Source organism: Rhinopithecus roxellana, chromosome 12 (genome assembly GCF_007565055.1).
Source record: "Rhinopithecus roxellana isolate Shanxi Qingling chromosome 12, ASM756505v1, whole genome shotgun sequence".
Lineage (NCBI taxonomy): Eukaryota > Metazoa > Chordata > Mammalia > Primates > Cercopithecidae > Rhinopithecus > Rhinopithecus roxellana.
In genome coordinates this window covers 75109357-75125733 of record NC_044560.1, presented here as the reverse complement: position 1 = coordinate 75125733, position 16377 = coordinate 75109357, and the positions used below count along the sequence as shown (strand labels likewise).

The 16377-nt window shown below is 40.6% G+C and overlaps 2 protein-coding genes across 2 annotated transcripts in view; one reads left to right on the top strand and one right to left on the bottom strand.

Annotated features, from left to right (window-relative positions):
- LOC104669312 (putative zinc finger protein 56) overlaps positions 1-1985 on the bottom strand; it is a 67885-nt gene extending 65900 nt beyond the window's left edge. The window contains exon 1 of the mRNA XM_030942329.1: positions 1866-1985. Within this exon, the coding sequence (XP_030798189.1) occupies positions 1866-1985 (120 nt within the window). The remainder of the gene's footprint in view (positions 1-1865) is intronic.
- Positions 1892-16377, top strand: part of LOC104669305 (zinc finger protein 100-like) — a 44661-nt gene continuing 30175 nt past the window's right edge. Inside the window, 2 exon segments of the mRNA XM_030912887.1 lie at positions 1892-2093; positions 3845-3937. Coding sequence (XP_030768747.1) covers positions 2091-2093; positions 3845-3937 — 96 coding nt within the window. The 5' untranslated portion in view covers positions 1892-2090.

Sequence of the window (16377 nt, the reverse complement as noted above, 5' to 3'; positions counted from 1 at the left end):
CTTTGTAGCTGTAGGTCTTTGCACAAGTTTCTTGATGTGGAAGAGTTCTATATACCACATATGCAAAAAAGGTAGAATGATACTTATTGCAAAATGGTATTTTTTCATCCCTCTTGTATCTATGCCCATAGCCAGGTGCTTTTATAGTTGCTCCCATCAAGATCTGGAATCTGTTTTCAAAACCCTATATCTGGCTGGCCTTATTTGCTCAGGCCAATAGAAATCTGTGAACAAGACAGGCCAGTTTGGGACCTACGCTCAAATGGTATTGACTGCTTCTGTTTTTCTTTTAGAATGCTGCCATCTCCATGTATAATGCCCATATTAGCCAGCTGGAAAATAAGATACCACGGTGAGGAGAAGCAAGATGCCCCTGTTGACAGACCCAGAAGCAGAAGCTCACCCCCAGAAGCACAGCTGTCTAGTCACCGAGCAGTGATGATACATGTCTGAAGGAGCTCAGCTGAGACTAGAAGAATGGCCCCACTTGGCTTGGCCTAAATGGCTGATCATTTGAATTATAAACTAATAAGTTTTGGATGGTTTGTTATGCTGCAATAGCTAACTAATACATGTACCCAGTGCAGACAGGATGGCAGGATTCATTGACAGCTTGACTACGAGTTGGCTTCTAACAGTGGGCACCTTCTAGGTACTGATTTCTTCCCCTGATTTAAAGTTGGATGTTTTGTAAGAGAATTTTGGGTAATGCAGAAATACTTGTAGACATGTATGCATGTGATTGGTGCTTAGACTCACATAGTCCCCCACACGACAGGAGAAAACAGATAAACACAGTCTGACCATTAGGGCCAAGACCAAATAGCAAAATACGTTTGCTTTTCATCTATTTTCTCCATCTCTAAATATTGGAGTTCAAGTGTGTGGACAGAACTGAAGACATAGTTTTTTTTTTTTCTCCTGTGGCTCCATCATCCTTTGTTCACTATCTGGTCTCTAAAAGAAAGGCGGGCAACAGGTGGCCAGCAGTTGTTTACCTGTGGCTATTTTATTCCTGCTGCCCTCAACTCTTTCTGTGGGCACTATCTGGTCCACCCTCAGAACCAAAGAGAGATGTTTGTAGGGAGAGTCTCTTCTTTCACTCTGGCAGACAAGAGATGTTCAGGCCCTTCACACCGCTTACATCAGAGCTGCACTTCAGTGTGACAGCTATGGTCCATGTGTGGCTACTGGGTTCCTATGATGTGCCTGGTCTGAAATGCGATATGCTAGAAAGGTAAAATACAAAGTCAGTTTCAAAGATTTAGTTCCATATATTTATATACTTCATCAATAATTACATATTTCTCACACATTAAAATGATAATATTTTGAATATAATGGGTTAATTACATTGTTAACAATCAGTTCAACTTGTTTCTTTTTAAAGTTTGGCTACTAGAAAATTTAAAATCCGCATGTGGCTGTGGATTTTCTAAAATGAAATTTTAGAATTTCTGAAATTTTTCTAAATTTTAGAATTTCATTTTCTAAAATGAAATTTTTCTAAAGTGAAAATCATTCATTTTAGATGATTTTCTCTTTTCTACAATCTCAGGCTGCCTGCTCAAAGGGCCGGGCCAGAAACCAGGAAGGTCATAAAAGCTGAAATTTTAAAATAATTGTCATTATATTCTTTTCATTTGTGTATAGCTTTATAATGTATTATTTATTTATTCATATGACCTTAAACACAAGTTTAAAGGCAAATACTCTCTGGCATGGGCCTGGCTCAGCTCAGAGAGGAAGCCCTATCAGAAGTGGGGATAGCCTAGGCTGTCACTCTTTCTTCATTCAGTCCAGCATCTGATCACATCTTCTGTCACTCAAAGCCTGACGGGGCGGGGATTTAAGCATTATCCAACCAGGGACGCTGCGCTGGAAACCGTCCAATCAGGCATGCAGCTGGAGCGGACTGGACGGCTTCCGGGTTTGGCGGGGCCTTTGTCTCTTGCTGTAGCCGGAGCTCCAGGTTTCGTCCTCATTGCTCTGTGTCTTCTGCTCCTGGGGGCCCATCCTCTGTGGCCCTGTGACCTGCAGATATTGGGAGATCCATCGCTAAGACGCCAGGACCCCCTGGAAGCCTAGAAATGGTGAGAGTGCCCGGTCCGACCTCCCGAGAGAAGGGGAAGGGGCTGTTTGAAACTGGTGGGAAGTAGCTGTGGCAGAACTCAGGCCTCTCCGCAGTCAGCTCCACAGTCTGCGTCCCGAATTCTCCTTGCCCAGCTTGCCTCAGTGCCCTTCAGCTATAAGATGGCGGCTGCGCTGACAGCCGGGACCCCAGGCGTCTTGTCTCTTCCCTGCCCTAGTGACTGTGATCTGGCCTGGGGCCCTCTCTGGGCAGCCTGCACCCGCAGCGCCGCGTCTCTCAGATTGTGCAGGGACCACGGGAGGGTCATCAGGGGAGAATCCTGACTCGGGGTGCGGGTTCATGAATGGGAAGAGCTTTGGTCCGTGGCTTTCCCAGTTCCTCTTTCCTCTTATTAAAAATGTGTGGGAGTCACTGCAAAAATATTTAAAAAAATTTTTTTTTTTTGAGACGGAGTCTGGCTCTGTCGCCCAGGCTAGGGTTCAGTGGCGCGATCTGGGCTCACTGCAGCCTCCGCCTGCCGGGTTCTGGCGATTCTCCTGGCTCAGCCTCCCGAGTAGCTGGGATTACAGGCGCCTGTCACCGGGCCCGGCTAATTTTTTTTCTATTTTTAGTAGAGACGGGGTTTCACCTCGTTGGCCAGGCTGGTCTGAACCCCTGACCTCGTGATCTGCCCTCCTTGGCCTCCTAAAGTGGTGGGATTACTGGCGTGAGCCACCGCGCCTGGCTTAAATAATTTAATCAAACAGTGATTCAAGAATCGTAGAGCTCCCAGTTATGGTTTGTAGTTTGTTTTCTATGGGAGAGGCTTGAAGGAAAGTCATTTATAAAATGCATTATGAAGAAAACTAAATTTAGTAATTGGTAGGTACAGTAACGTAGTTTCTTAATTTGTACAATATCGGTGAAGATTTCCTGGTTGTGTAATCAGAGGTTAATTAGCAGTTTATATTTGTTTAAGCCTACGTTTTCTCTGAATGTAGTAATTAAAAAAAATGCACCTGAGTTAGATTTTTTTTTTTTTTTAAGTAGGAACCCAGGGGCTAGAGACACCTCAGTCTAATTGCCTGTCACTTAATTATTTTCACACTCCACGGGGATCTGATTTTCTGCTGCATTTTTCACCTGTGTCCCAAGCAGGGTCTTAAATCGAACCCCTGTCCCCCATTTCTCCAGCCTCACGCTGGCTTGCCGTAAGATATTAAATTTCCAATTTCTTCTGGTGTTCCCAAATGCCAACTTTTCCTCCCTAATTCACATTATCACCTATTTGTCCTTTGGTGTACTTGTTTATACCATATTTTAATTGTTTTTGACAAAGCATTAAATGGTGCTTCTAAGATTTGTTATCCGTTTGTAAATATTTCCCATGAAAAGGAAACAGAGACTAATCCTCTGACACTGTATTGTAGAAAATCTCTGTGTCTCTTTTCCTTTTATCTTCTCTAGGCACAGAGATCTTATCAGAGTGTTTTGGGTCAAGGTTTTGGTTTGGAAAAATCTATGGGGTGATGTGTCCCAGTGCAGACAGGATGCCAGGATTCAGTGACAGGTTGACTACGAGTTGGCTTCTAACAGTGGGCACCCTCTAGGTACTGATTTCTTCCCCTGATTTAAAGGGGTCCTCAGCCACCCTTTAGTTTTTTCCTGGTCCTGGGTTTCAGTACTATCTGGGGATAAACCAAGATATCCACCATGGTTCTGTCAGCTAAAGTGCCTAGTGATTGTCAGCTTCTGGTTTATTTTCTCCCGTAGGATGACCTGAGGTATGGAATGTGTCCTTTCAAGGGAGCAAGTGGATGCCCTGGGGCTGAGAGGAATCTTCTGGGGCACTCTTATTTTGAAAAGGTAACCCCTTGAGACATTAAAATTGTCTTCACCCAACTCAGCTTTCATTTCTTGGAGGCACATTGCTGGTCAGCCAATCAGATGCTGGTATTGAGGGGAAAACGCAAAAATAATTTCTGCTCCCTGGATTATCTAAGGGGGCAGAAAAATAGTGAAATAAATATAGTTAAGGAAAAATACTGGGAAAAAAAAGTGAAAATTTTGTTACTGAAAAGTATTCCAAAAGACAAACAACAACAACAGAACTAACCCCAGTGAGATGGTGTAAGAGCTTGCAAAGTAAAATGCACCTGGGGCAGTCACTGAGGCATACTGCAGTGTCTCCTGAATGGGTGGTTCTTGAGCACATAAGTGAGCAGGAGTGGGTGAAAGAGTCTCTCCCGTGATTGAATGACCTGACCTGAAACATGAGTCAGACACATCTATTATTTAATCAGCACTGCCACTACCTGGATTTGTCACCACAAAGAGATTTGTCACTTATTTTGACCTCAGTTTTTTAGCTGTAAATTGCATTATATTAGTAGGGCTTGAAAGGTAGAAAAATATTTACAAAGGACATAAAAGAGGTGGGTTTCTGAAAAAAATATCTAATTATATATTTCATTTGTTAAAAATTTGTTAAAAATTCTCATTTACCTTTATCTTTCCCAGAGTGAGTTTAGGAATTTTCTCAGATGTGTAGAAAATGAATACATTTCCACAAGAAAATGTGGTGGGTAATTGGTGAGTTACATAGATTCATTAAAACATCAGTTTCTTTTTTTTTCAGGGTAAATTTGTGACAGCGAATATCTGTGTTCAAATCCTGTTCTATTGATTTTTGAGTTTCATGCTGAATATTATGAGATGAAACTTGGTACTGTCTAGAAGTGCTCCCATATGACTAATTGTTTACGACATAATTTGAAATGGAATTAATAAAGTAGTATATTTATTGTCTGGAAGAAAGAAATAGATACTTTTGCTTTTCTTTCTTTCTTTTTTTTTTTTTTTCTTTTTGACACTGCGTCTAGTTCTGTCACCCAGGCTGGAGTGCAATGGCACCATCTTGGCTCACTGCAACCTCCGCTTCCTGGGTTCAAGTGATTCTCCTGCCTCAGCCTCCTGAGTAGCTGGGATTACAGGCATGCCTCTACACTCGGCTAATTTTTGTACTTTTAGTATGGGTGACAGAGTGCGACTCCATCTCAAAAAAAAAGAAAGAAAGAACTTCCTCTATTCTAATGTCAAATTTCTAATGTTATCAGAAACTTGCATTTAAGAACCTCTGTGAGTGTCTTATAGTTGACTACAAATCATCTTTTGAAGAGGATCGACACAAGATGATTGTCTGGATGGCAAAGTCTTAGGGCAGTTACAGGAAAAAAAGAACATGATTGACAAGGAAATTTGGTTAGCTCTGTGGCATACAATGATTTTAGGTAACAATTGTAATTATTATTATTATTATTTTTTGAGATTGAGTCTTGCTGTGTCTCCTAGGCTGGAGTATGGTGGCGCAATCTTGGCTCACTGCAATCTCTGCCTCCCGGGTTCAAGCGATTCTCCCGCCTCAGCCTCACAACTAGCTAAGATTACAGGCACCTGCTATCATGCCCAGCTAAGTTTTGTATTTTTAATAGAGACGGGTTTCACCATGTTGGACAGGCTGGTCTTGAACTCCTGACCTCAGGTGACCCGCTCGCCTCAGCCTCCCAAAGTGTAATTATTAATAACATACACTTAGTCATATTAGAATTATAGCGATTTCCCTTTTTTTTTTTTTTTTTTTTTGAGACGGAGTCTCACTCTTTTGCTCAGGCTGGAGTGTGGTGGTGCGATCTTGGCTCACTTCAACCTCTGCCTCCTGGGTTCCAGCGATTGTCCTGCCTCACCCTCCTGAGTAACTGAGACTACAGGTGCATGCTACTATGCCTGGTAATTTTTGTATTTTTAGTAGAGACGGGGGTTTCACCAAGTTGACCAGACTGGTCTTGAACTCTTGACCTCAAGCTATCTGCTCATCTTGGCATCCCAAAGTGCTGGGATTACAAACATCAGCCATGTTGCCCAGCTGTATAATTTTGAAACACATACTAATAGCATATTTATACAAATATAGTCCAAAAAGAGTAAAACATGATTTCACATTTGACAGTGTTTCCTGTATGATTTTTTACTAAATGATCCAAATTTCACCATTATATTTGTGTATTAGTGATGTCAAACCCAATGGCTTGATCTCGGCTCACTGGACCTCTGCCACCCAGGTTCAAGTGATTTTCCTGCCTGAGCCTCCTGAGTAGCTGGGATTACAGGTGCCTGCCACTGTGCCTGGCTAATTTTTGTGTTTTTAGTAGAAACGGGAGTTTCACCATCTTGGCCAGGCTGGTCTTGAACTCCTGACCTCGTGATCCACCTGCCTCGGCTTCCCAAAGTGCTGGGATTACAAATGTGAGCCACTGCGCCTGGCCTTAATGAATCTTTAGACAAATTTATCCAGTTTTAATGTTTGACCATAAGGTATTATTCTCATAAAACTTTTATAACTACACATTTTTTTTTTGTTAAAGAGTTGATCATAGCTTTAAGAGAAACTTGTCATTTTTATCACAGTGTTCAATATATATTAAAACTGGATAATACCCCTGTAACTTTAGTCAATGTGCTCACAGAATCTCTTTTACAATTAAGTGTTCAAAAATTATCCACAATTGGTTAAAACTTTCAGGTTTATTCTAATTTAAAACAACCTTTTAATCTAGACAAATCTACATTTCTATTTTTTATAAATTTTTATCAAAAACACATTTCATTTTCTTTGCGTACCTTGCATATAAAACTGTTTCATAGTAGTCAAAATTCCATGTTACAGTGTTAATTCTTAGTAACTTTTACCTATGGTGAAAACCGTGGTAAGTGGGATTTTAGTTATATACTAGGTGTGGAGTCTAGGACCCAGGCACAAGTGTAGATAAGGTCTGACTCTTTCCAGTGTGTTAATAGTTAGAGGGTATAGCTGATTCCATGTGCCCCAGGCCCTACCTAGCTGTAAAGCTGGCAAATTGTACAGTAAGAGCCTTAGTGGCATTTTATGAAGTATTCAGAAAGTCTAATTACCTTTAAATTGTATAACATTTCTTGTATAAAATCCCTTTCATGAATACTTTCATTTCTTATACAGACTATCTACAATATGTTTGGACTTTCTGATTTGTCATAAACATCCCTCTTTTTAAATAATCAGTCATTTTATTTTAGGAAAAGAATTTGCTATACAAGATTTTTTCTTTAATATAAAACCTTTTTTCTTTATATAAAACCTTTTTTCTTTATAACCTTCTTTGTATAGTAAGGGGACATGACTAATTCCATATGTCCCCAGGCCTTATTTAGAAGCTAATGGCTTCAAGATAGGAAAATTGAACAATTTTTAAAAGTCAAAGAAGCAGTTTGTGACCTTTAAGTAGTTGGTAAACCTAATATCGGACCTGTATAATTTTGATCAAATGTTTATATTTTGAAGACATTTTATTTTTCCAATAATCTTTAAAACTGTTTAATTCCCAAAAGATTATTTGTCACATCTGCTAAAAGGCATTACACTTTTTACTTTTCTGACAAAATATTTGATTTAAGCTCTTATTGTTTTTAAACCAATTAATCAGAGCTCTTTTATATCACACACACAACACAGAAATATACAGACAGAAGATTCAGTAGTTGTAAGGTTTTTCCTTTGTCAGTTTCTTAATTGAATTACTAGCTTCAGGGTAGATCCCAGGACCAGGAAAACATGTAGTTCTTACAGCCTAAAAAGTAAGGCAGCTGGAAGGTAAAACAGATCCTCCAAAAAAACTAAAGGTTGCATTTTAAAATCAGATCCATTTTTAAATGGATCCAAAAAACAATCAGTTCATTCCCATGGAAATCTTATTTCTCAGTTGGGTGTGGGGACATCCCCATACTTTTTATGTGGTCAAGGGTATGTTTCTCTGATCCAAATGTGAAGAGCTATTTCCCCATAACTGCTATTAGCCATCCTCAAAAGTATATTTCTTATCCAATTATTACATACCAAAATTCTTTCATATGTGAAATAATTTCTGATAACCCCAAAAGTAAAAAAAGGTCAGATAATGAATGCAAAACAGAACAGAACCTCAGATTTTGAGAGAGACTTATCCACTTGCAATTCATGGGGTTTCCTGAGGAGAAAAGGGTGTTTCCCAAACAGGGTCTGTGGTACCTCCTTTGTTTTTCCCAAGGAGTGTTAGGTCAGCACAATAAAATGGAAGATATTCAATCTGTTTGACATTTTACTGCATAATAAAATTATGCAGTAAAAAGGACTTTTGGGGGGTGTGCAGTTCTATGAATTCTAACATATCTCTAGGTTTGTGTAACCCACAATATAATTAGGATGCTCAACAGTTCCAACACTCCCTCAGCCATTCCCCCTCAGCCATTCCATCTTGCCATGCTCCCCCTACACACAGGCTGTTAGAGCTTGAATATCTGTTTTAAATTAAGGCTGACTTTTAAGCATAGTGCTCTTTTAAATTTCTTATTACCAGACTTTAGTCAGGTCAAACGGCCAATATCTCTGGCTTTTGAACTTTACCAAAAGCAACCTCACAGGTGTTCTGAGAAAGGAAAACTTAACACGGTTCCTAGAGGGGAAGAGAATCAAAAAATGATTAAAGGTCACCGAAATACCAAACAAGAAAGTACTCATTCCCTAAGCTGGAAATTGAACCCTGAACCTGGGCCACCATTGTGATGGTGGAGACCAAGAGAAAGTACTGTCACGTGGTTACAAGGTCACTCTTCCAAGGACATGACTGACCAGCTTGCTGGGCCATCTTGAACCTTTGAGGTCCTAGGCCAGCATTCTATCCTGAGGTACCCCCTCTTGATGACAGAACAATACAGAAAGACATTTATAGCACAAAGTACAACAGATTTGTTATATCTTAAGACTAGTATCACAAATTCATTTTCCAATTAAAACTTCACAGAGGAGATCAACAGTGATTTTTTCCATTCATTCAATGAGTTTGCATATATAGAGAGAGGCCAGAATTCTGTTTGGTAAGAAATTTGTACCCTTCTGCCAGCATGTCAAGCTTCTGGGTTCCTTTTCCCTGAGTGGCCCTAGTGACATGGCTGGCTGCCCCACAGCACTGGGGGCCAAGCCACAACACAGAGGAAAATTATCTTTTTTCATTTTGGCCAGAGCAAAATATGTGTGACAAAACACATATTTTTTGACATTGATTACCTCTCTACTTGGCAATCAATAACAAACTGGCAAGCCTCAAACTTGCCCCCAGTTGGGCCCAATTATCATTAATTCAACCTCCAATCAGGAGTTTCAACTTGTGGCCTCTGGGCAAGATGGTGACCCTGAGTAATGGAAAAGATAATAAAGGGAAAGGAGAGAAAAAAGCATTGCCTGTGGCGGAATAGGGAAGGCAAAGAGCTCAGGGAGGCTGGAGAAAGACCCACCAACTGCAGCGACAGTGAAAAGCTCAGGTGGCTGCTTGTCGGTAGGAAAAGGATCTTTCCAGCAGTCCTGTCAGCTCTCAAGTTGTCCCTTATGGAGAGGAAAAAGCTCCCCATGTTCCGTGGTCCTGTAGATGCCTCATTCTGTCACCCATATCTACCAGCAAAGGGTGCAAGACCGCTTAATCAAGAAACAATAGCAATTAACATCCCATAGTACCAAACCAGTTCTTAGCTGAGAGGGACTTTACTGAGAGTGGTGTCTAACCTTCTAAATCTTAGCAAGGACTATAACCTTCCTAAGTTGGGCCTTGAATCCAAGTTCAGCCAAGCATCCTTGCTTTTTATTAAGAGGAGCCTTTAATCCACTCTGCTTTAGGAGAGACTGTAATTCCCCTAAGTCGGGCCCCTAACCCAATCCCATGCTTTACTCAGGTATATGCACCCTACTCACTCGGAGTCAGCCATTAGTGCACACAGATGGTTTTCTTTTGGGTCAGAGGTCTCTTCAATATAGTCCCTTTGTGGTTGCCAGAAAAATGTTACCCGAAGAAGTCCTGACCCATACCCCAAGAGAGGGTTCTTGGATCTTACTCAAGAAAGAATTCAGGGCGAGTCTATAGAGTAAAGTGAAAGCAAATTTATTTATTTATTTATTTTTTGAGATGGAGGTTCGCTCTTGTTGCCCGGGCCGGAGTGCAATGGCGCGATCTCGGCTCACCGCAACCTCTGCCTCCCGAGTTCAAGTGATTCTCCTGCCTCAGCCTCCCGAGTAGCTGGGATTACAGGCATGGGCCACCACGCCCAGCTAATTTTGTATTTTTAGTAGAGACCGGGTTTCTCCATGTTGGTCAGGCTGGTCTCAAACTCCCAACCTCAGGTGATCCACCCATCTCAGCCTCCCAAAGTGCTGGGATTACAGGTGTAAGCCACTGCACCCGGCCTGTAAATTTGTTAAGAAAGTGAAGAAATAAGAGAATGGCTTTCTCCATAGGCTGGTTGCCCATTTTTATAGTTACTTCTTAGATTTATGGTAAACAAGGGGTGGAATATTTATGCCTCTCCTGTTTAGACCATTATGATGTAACTTCCTGATGTTGCCATGGCATTTGTAAACTGTCGTTGCACTGGTGGGAGTGTAGCAGTGAGGATGACCAGAGGACACTCTCGTCAACATCTTGGTTTTGGTGACTTTTATCCCACTTCTTTACTGAAGCTGTTTTATCATCTAGCTGTTTATGACCTGTATCTTGTGCTGACCTCCTATCTCATCTTGTGACTTAGAATGCCTAACCATCTGGGAATGCAGCCTGGTGGGTTGCAGCCATATTTTACTCAGCCCCTATTCAAAATCGAGTTGCTTTAGTTCAATATATCATTGACAGAGTCTGTGTCTGGCTATGCGATAAAAAAGAAAAGAGAGCACCATGTAATTCATAATGGAAGAGTGTTTCCATAAGCTGTTCCTGGAGAACACAAAGGATGAAAAATTTTATTAGTCACAGCTATTTACCAGGGTTATTGATATGTTTCATCTTTCCCCACCTCTTCTTTTTGTTCCATACATTTGTTCTATTTGGTTTTTCCTGAGTTGTATCTTTTAGAATTGGTAAACATAACTCCAGTGTTTTGCTGAGTTCTGTGAATAGTTCCATCAAATTATTAAACTTGAGGAAGGTCACAGGAGTCCTCAGTTTTTAAACAGTAGCTCAGAAGCATAGATGGGCCTATGGGGTTTGTGACTGGCAACTGCAATGAGGGCAGTGTTATGAGACTAAGCCCTGAATCAGGGTCTTTGCTGACTCTGCGTGGTGTCAGAATTCAAATGTTAGACATTGAATTGGTGCTAGAGAATTGCTTGGTGTTCAGCAAACTACAGATTTGGTGCTAGTAGAAAGATATCACGGAGACCTGGCCTGGAATGGAACTCTTGGTGTCTTGCAATGGGAGGCTCTGTTCTCTGTGTAAAGGAAGACAGAGCCTTTCATTGTCGTGTGATTCCAGGTCTCCTCGTAGGGTAAGAGAGGATGAAAACTTAGAGGAAAGGAACTCTGATGATAGACCCCCTTTTCCCACAGCTGTCACCACAGGATTCTGACCCACTCACAAACATACCCACTAGACATTGACATGTCCACACACCTCCCAGGACTAGTCATCACCCTTGGGAATTTCACCACAGCATTGCGGATCCTAGTACTTCTTGCCCAAAACCCACAAAAGTCAAGTCTCCTGGCATATCCCAACCCCCAGACAGTGAATCTGCAGCAGCAACCTGTTTTCTCCACCAGCCTAGGGTCCTGGACCACCTGTTCTTAATCTCATTTGCCTGCATGGACCCAGAAGTAAATCAGAGTACAGCCCCACCTGGGCCACTATCTGCAGAACAAACAATCCAGTTACATTGCATTCTTCCCCACCCATGGGTTTTCTTTTTCTACACATGTGCAGGGTTGTTTATGGGTAAAATTGTGTCATGGGGGTTTGGTGTAGATGATTTGGTCACTGAGGTACTAAGCATAGCAGCAAAGAGGTATTTTTTCTGATCCTCTTTGTCCTTTCATCCTCCATTCTCAACTAGGCCCCTGTGACTGTTCCTCCTTTGTGTCCATGTGTTCCTGTTATTTAGCTCTTACTTACAAATGATAACATGGATTTGGTTTTGTGTTTCTGCATTAGTTTTCTAAGGCTAATGGTCTCCAGCACCATCTATGTTGCTGCAGAGATCTTAATCTTGGTGGTATTTTATGGCCACATAATCTTCCATGATGTTTATATACCATATTTTGTTTTTATTCTTTATTTTTTTTGAAGACAGTGTCTCACTGTGTCACACAGGCTGAAGTGCAGTGGTGCAGTCGTGGCTCACTTCAGCCTCAACCTCCAAGGCTCAAGGGGTCTTCCTACCTCAGCCCATTAAGTAACTGGGATGACAGGCACACACTACCACGTCTGACTAATTTTTTTCATATTTTGTAGAGATGAGGTTTTGCCATGCTGCCCAGGCTCGTCTTGAACTCTTGAGCTAAGGTAATCCACCTGCCTCAGCCTCCCAAAGTGCTGGGATTACAAGAATGAGCTCTGTTGTCTGACCACACCATATTTTTTTCAATCTAGGCTACCACTGATAGACATTTAGGTTTATTCCATGTCTTTGTTATTGTGAACAGTGCTGAAATGAACATGCATGTGGATGTGACTTTATGGTAGAATAATTTATATTTCTTTGAATATATACCCAATTAAGAGGTTGCTGGGTCCAGTGGTAATTCTGTTTTTAGTTCTGTGAGGAATCGCCACACTGCTTTTCACAATGGTTGAACTAATTTACACTCCCACCAACAGTGTATAAGCATTCCCTTTTGTCTTCAACCTTGCCAGTATCTGTTAATGACTATTTTTTTCTTTTGAGACAGAGTCTCACTCTGTGACCCAGGCTGGAGTTCAGTGGCATGATCTTGACTCACTGCAACCTCTGCCTCATGGGTTCAAGCAATTCTCATGCCTCAGCCTCTTGAGCAGCTGAAACTACAGACATGCACCACCACGCCCTGCTAATTCTTGTATTCTCAGTAGAGATGAAGTTTTCCTGTATTGGCCAGGCTGGCCTGGAACTCCTGACCTCAAGTGGTCCACCTGCCTTGGACTCCCAAAGTGCTAGAATTACAGGCATGTGCCACCACACCCAGCTAATTTTTGTATTTTTAGTAGAGGCAGGGTTTCACCACATTGGCCAGGCTGGTATTGACCTTCTTACCTCAGGTGATCCACCCGACTCAGCCTCCCAAAATGCTGGGATTACAGATATGAGCCACCGCTCCCAGCTTATTCCAGCACCATTTATTAAATAGGGAATTCTTCCCACGTTCCTCTTGTCAGCTTTGTCAAAGATCAGATAGTTGGAGGTGTGTGGCATTATTTCTGGGCTCTCTATTCTGTTGCATTTTTGTATGCATCTCTTTTTGTATCAGTATTATGCTGCTTTGATTACTGTAGCCCTTTAGTGTAGTTTGAAGAGGGGTAATGTAATGCTTCCAGCTTTCTCCTTTTTCCTTAAAATTGCCTTGGCTATTTGGGCTCATTTTAGTTCCATATAAGTTAATTTTTAGTTCTGTTAACAATGTTTTTGGTAATTTGTTAGGAATAGCATTAAGTCAGTAAATTTCTTTGGGTAGTTTTGACATTTTAATGATACTAATCTTTTCTATCCATGAGCCTAAAATGGTTTCTCATTAGTTTGTGTCATCTCTCCCTTCTTTAAGCAGTGTTTGGTCATCTTGTCATAGAGATCTTTCACATTCCTGGTTAGCTGCATTCCTAGATATTTATGTGTGTGTATGTGGCAATTGTGAATGGCATTATGTTTTTGATTTGACTTTTGGCTTGGATGTTGATGTACAGCGATGCTACTGATTTAGTATCCTGAAACTTTGCTGAAGTTGCTTATCAGTTTAGAGAGGTTTTCTGCTGAGACTGTACCAATTCTATGTCGAATAGGAGTTTTGAGGGAAGGCATCCTTGTCTTGTGCCAGTTTTCAAGGAGGAATGCTTCCCACTTGTGTCCATTTAGTATGTTGGCTGTAAGTTTGTCAAAGATGACTCATTATTTTGAAGTATGTGCCTTCAGTGCCTAGTTTGTTGAGGGTTTGAACATGAAGGATAGTAAATTATATTGAAGGCTTTTTTAGCATCTATTGAAATAATCCTGTGGTTTTTGTCTTTAGTTTTGGTTTATGTGATGAGTAACATTTTTTTACTGTTTTAAAAAATTTCTTCTAAAAAAGCAGGGGGATACACGTGCAGAACATGCAGGTTTGTTACATAGGTATGTGTGCCATGGTGATTTGGTGTGCCTATTCACCCATCCTCTAAATTCTGTCTCCTCACCATTCACCCCTCAACAGCTCCTGGTGTGTGTAGTTTCACTCTCTGTGTCCATGTGTTCTCATTTTTCAGCTCCCACTTATGAATGAGAGCATGCAATGTTTGGTTTTCTGTTCCTGTGTTAGTTTGCTGAGGATGCTGGCTTTTAGCTTCATTCATGTTCCTGCAGAGGACATGATCTCATTCCTTTTGATGGCTGCATAGTATTCCATGGCATATATGTACCACATTTTCTTTATCCACTCTATCATTGATGGACATTTGGGTTGGTTCCATGTCTTTGTTATTGTAACTAGTGCTGCAGTAAACATGCGTGTGCATGTGTCTTTATAGTAGAATGGTTTATATTCCTTTGGGTATATACTTAGTAATGGGATTGCTGGATCAAATGGCATTTCTGGTCTCGATCCTTGAGGAATGACCATACTGTCTTCCACAATGGTTAATTTGCCTTCCCACCAACAGTGTAAATGTGTTCTATTTCTCCACAGCCTCACCAGCATCTGCTTCTCGACTTTTTATTATTTACCATTCTGACTGGTGTGAGATGTATCTCATTGTGGTTTTGATTTGCATTTCCCTGATGATCAGTGATGTTGAGATTTTTTTCTTTCTTTCTTTCTTTTTTTTTTTTTTTTTTTTTTTTTTGAGATGGAGTTTCGCTCTTTTGCCCAGGCTGGAGTGCAATAGCGTGATCTTGGCTCACTGCAACCGCCACCTCCTGGGTTCAAGTGAATCTCCTGCCTCAGCCTCCCGAGTAGCTGGGATTACAGGCATCCGCCACCACGCCTGGCTAATTTTGTATTTTTAGTAGAGACAGGTTTCTCCATGTTGGCCAAGCTGGTCTCAAACTCCTAACCTCAGGTGATCCAGCTGCCTTGGCTTCCCAAAGTACTGAGATTACAGGCATTAGCCACCATGCCCAGCTGAGTGTTTTTTCATATATTTTTTGGCCACGTAAACGTCTTCTTTTGAGAAGTGTCTTTTCACGTTTTGCCCACTTTGTGATGGAGTTCTTTTTTCTTTTAAATTTATATAAGTTTTTTTCTGGATATTAGACTTTGTCAGATGGGTAGATTGCAAAAATTTTCTCCTGTTCTCTCGGTTGCCTGTTCACTGTGATGATAGTTTCTTTTGCTGTGCAGAAGCTCTTTAGTTTAATTAGATCCCATTTGTCAAATTTTGGCTTTTGTTGCAATTGCTTTTGGTTTTTTTGTCATGAAGTCTTTCCCATGCTTTTGTCCTGAATGGTATTGCCTAGGTTTTCATTTAGGGTTTTTATGGTTAAACATTTAAGTGTTTAACCCATCTTCAGTTAATTTTTGTGTAAGTTAATTTTTGTATAATTTTATAAGGAAGGGGTCCAGTTTCAGTTTTCTGCATATGGCTAGCCAGTTTCCCCAGCACCACTTACTTAATAGAAGATCCTTTCCCCATTGCTTTTGTCAGGTTTGTCGAAGGTCAGATGGTTGTAAATGTGTGGTGTTAATTTCTGAGGTCTCTGTTCTGTTCCACTGGTTTTTAACATGAAGGGATGCTGAATTTTATCAAAGGCTTTTTTTCTATTGAGATAATTATGTTTTTTTTTTTAAATTAAAAGAGTTTATTAGCTTTTAATATAAGCATGAGAAATAAAAACCACATAAATTGTAACATTCTTTTTAAAATAAAATGGCTATTAATACTTGAATCTCCAAGCTCTGAACTCCATAAACAATGTTTCGTTTTTTGTTTTTTGTTTTTTTTGAGGTGGTAGATTGTAATATTTTTATATCATTATTTAACATGTATTTATCTGTCCTTTAAAAATGATGGAAATTGCAGCACAATATAATGTGAAGCATTGCTATAGTGGAGGAAGTAGTCCTGGCCCAGAAATGCTTTGTTTATGAGCAAGGTTCCTAGGATTAGATTTGAGAAAGTAGGAGAAATAGATTTCACATAGTTGAGAACACTAATCTCCTTTTAGTTTTTCAGATTTAGATCACATTATCAGTCTCCTAAAATTACTTTTTCCTTTCCTTTTAAAGTCTGAAATAAGTGTTCCTAAGGGTTATGTGAGTTAT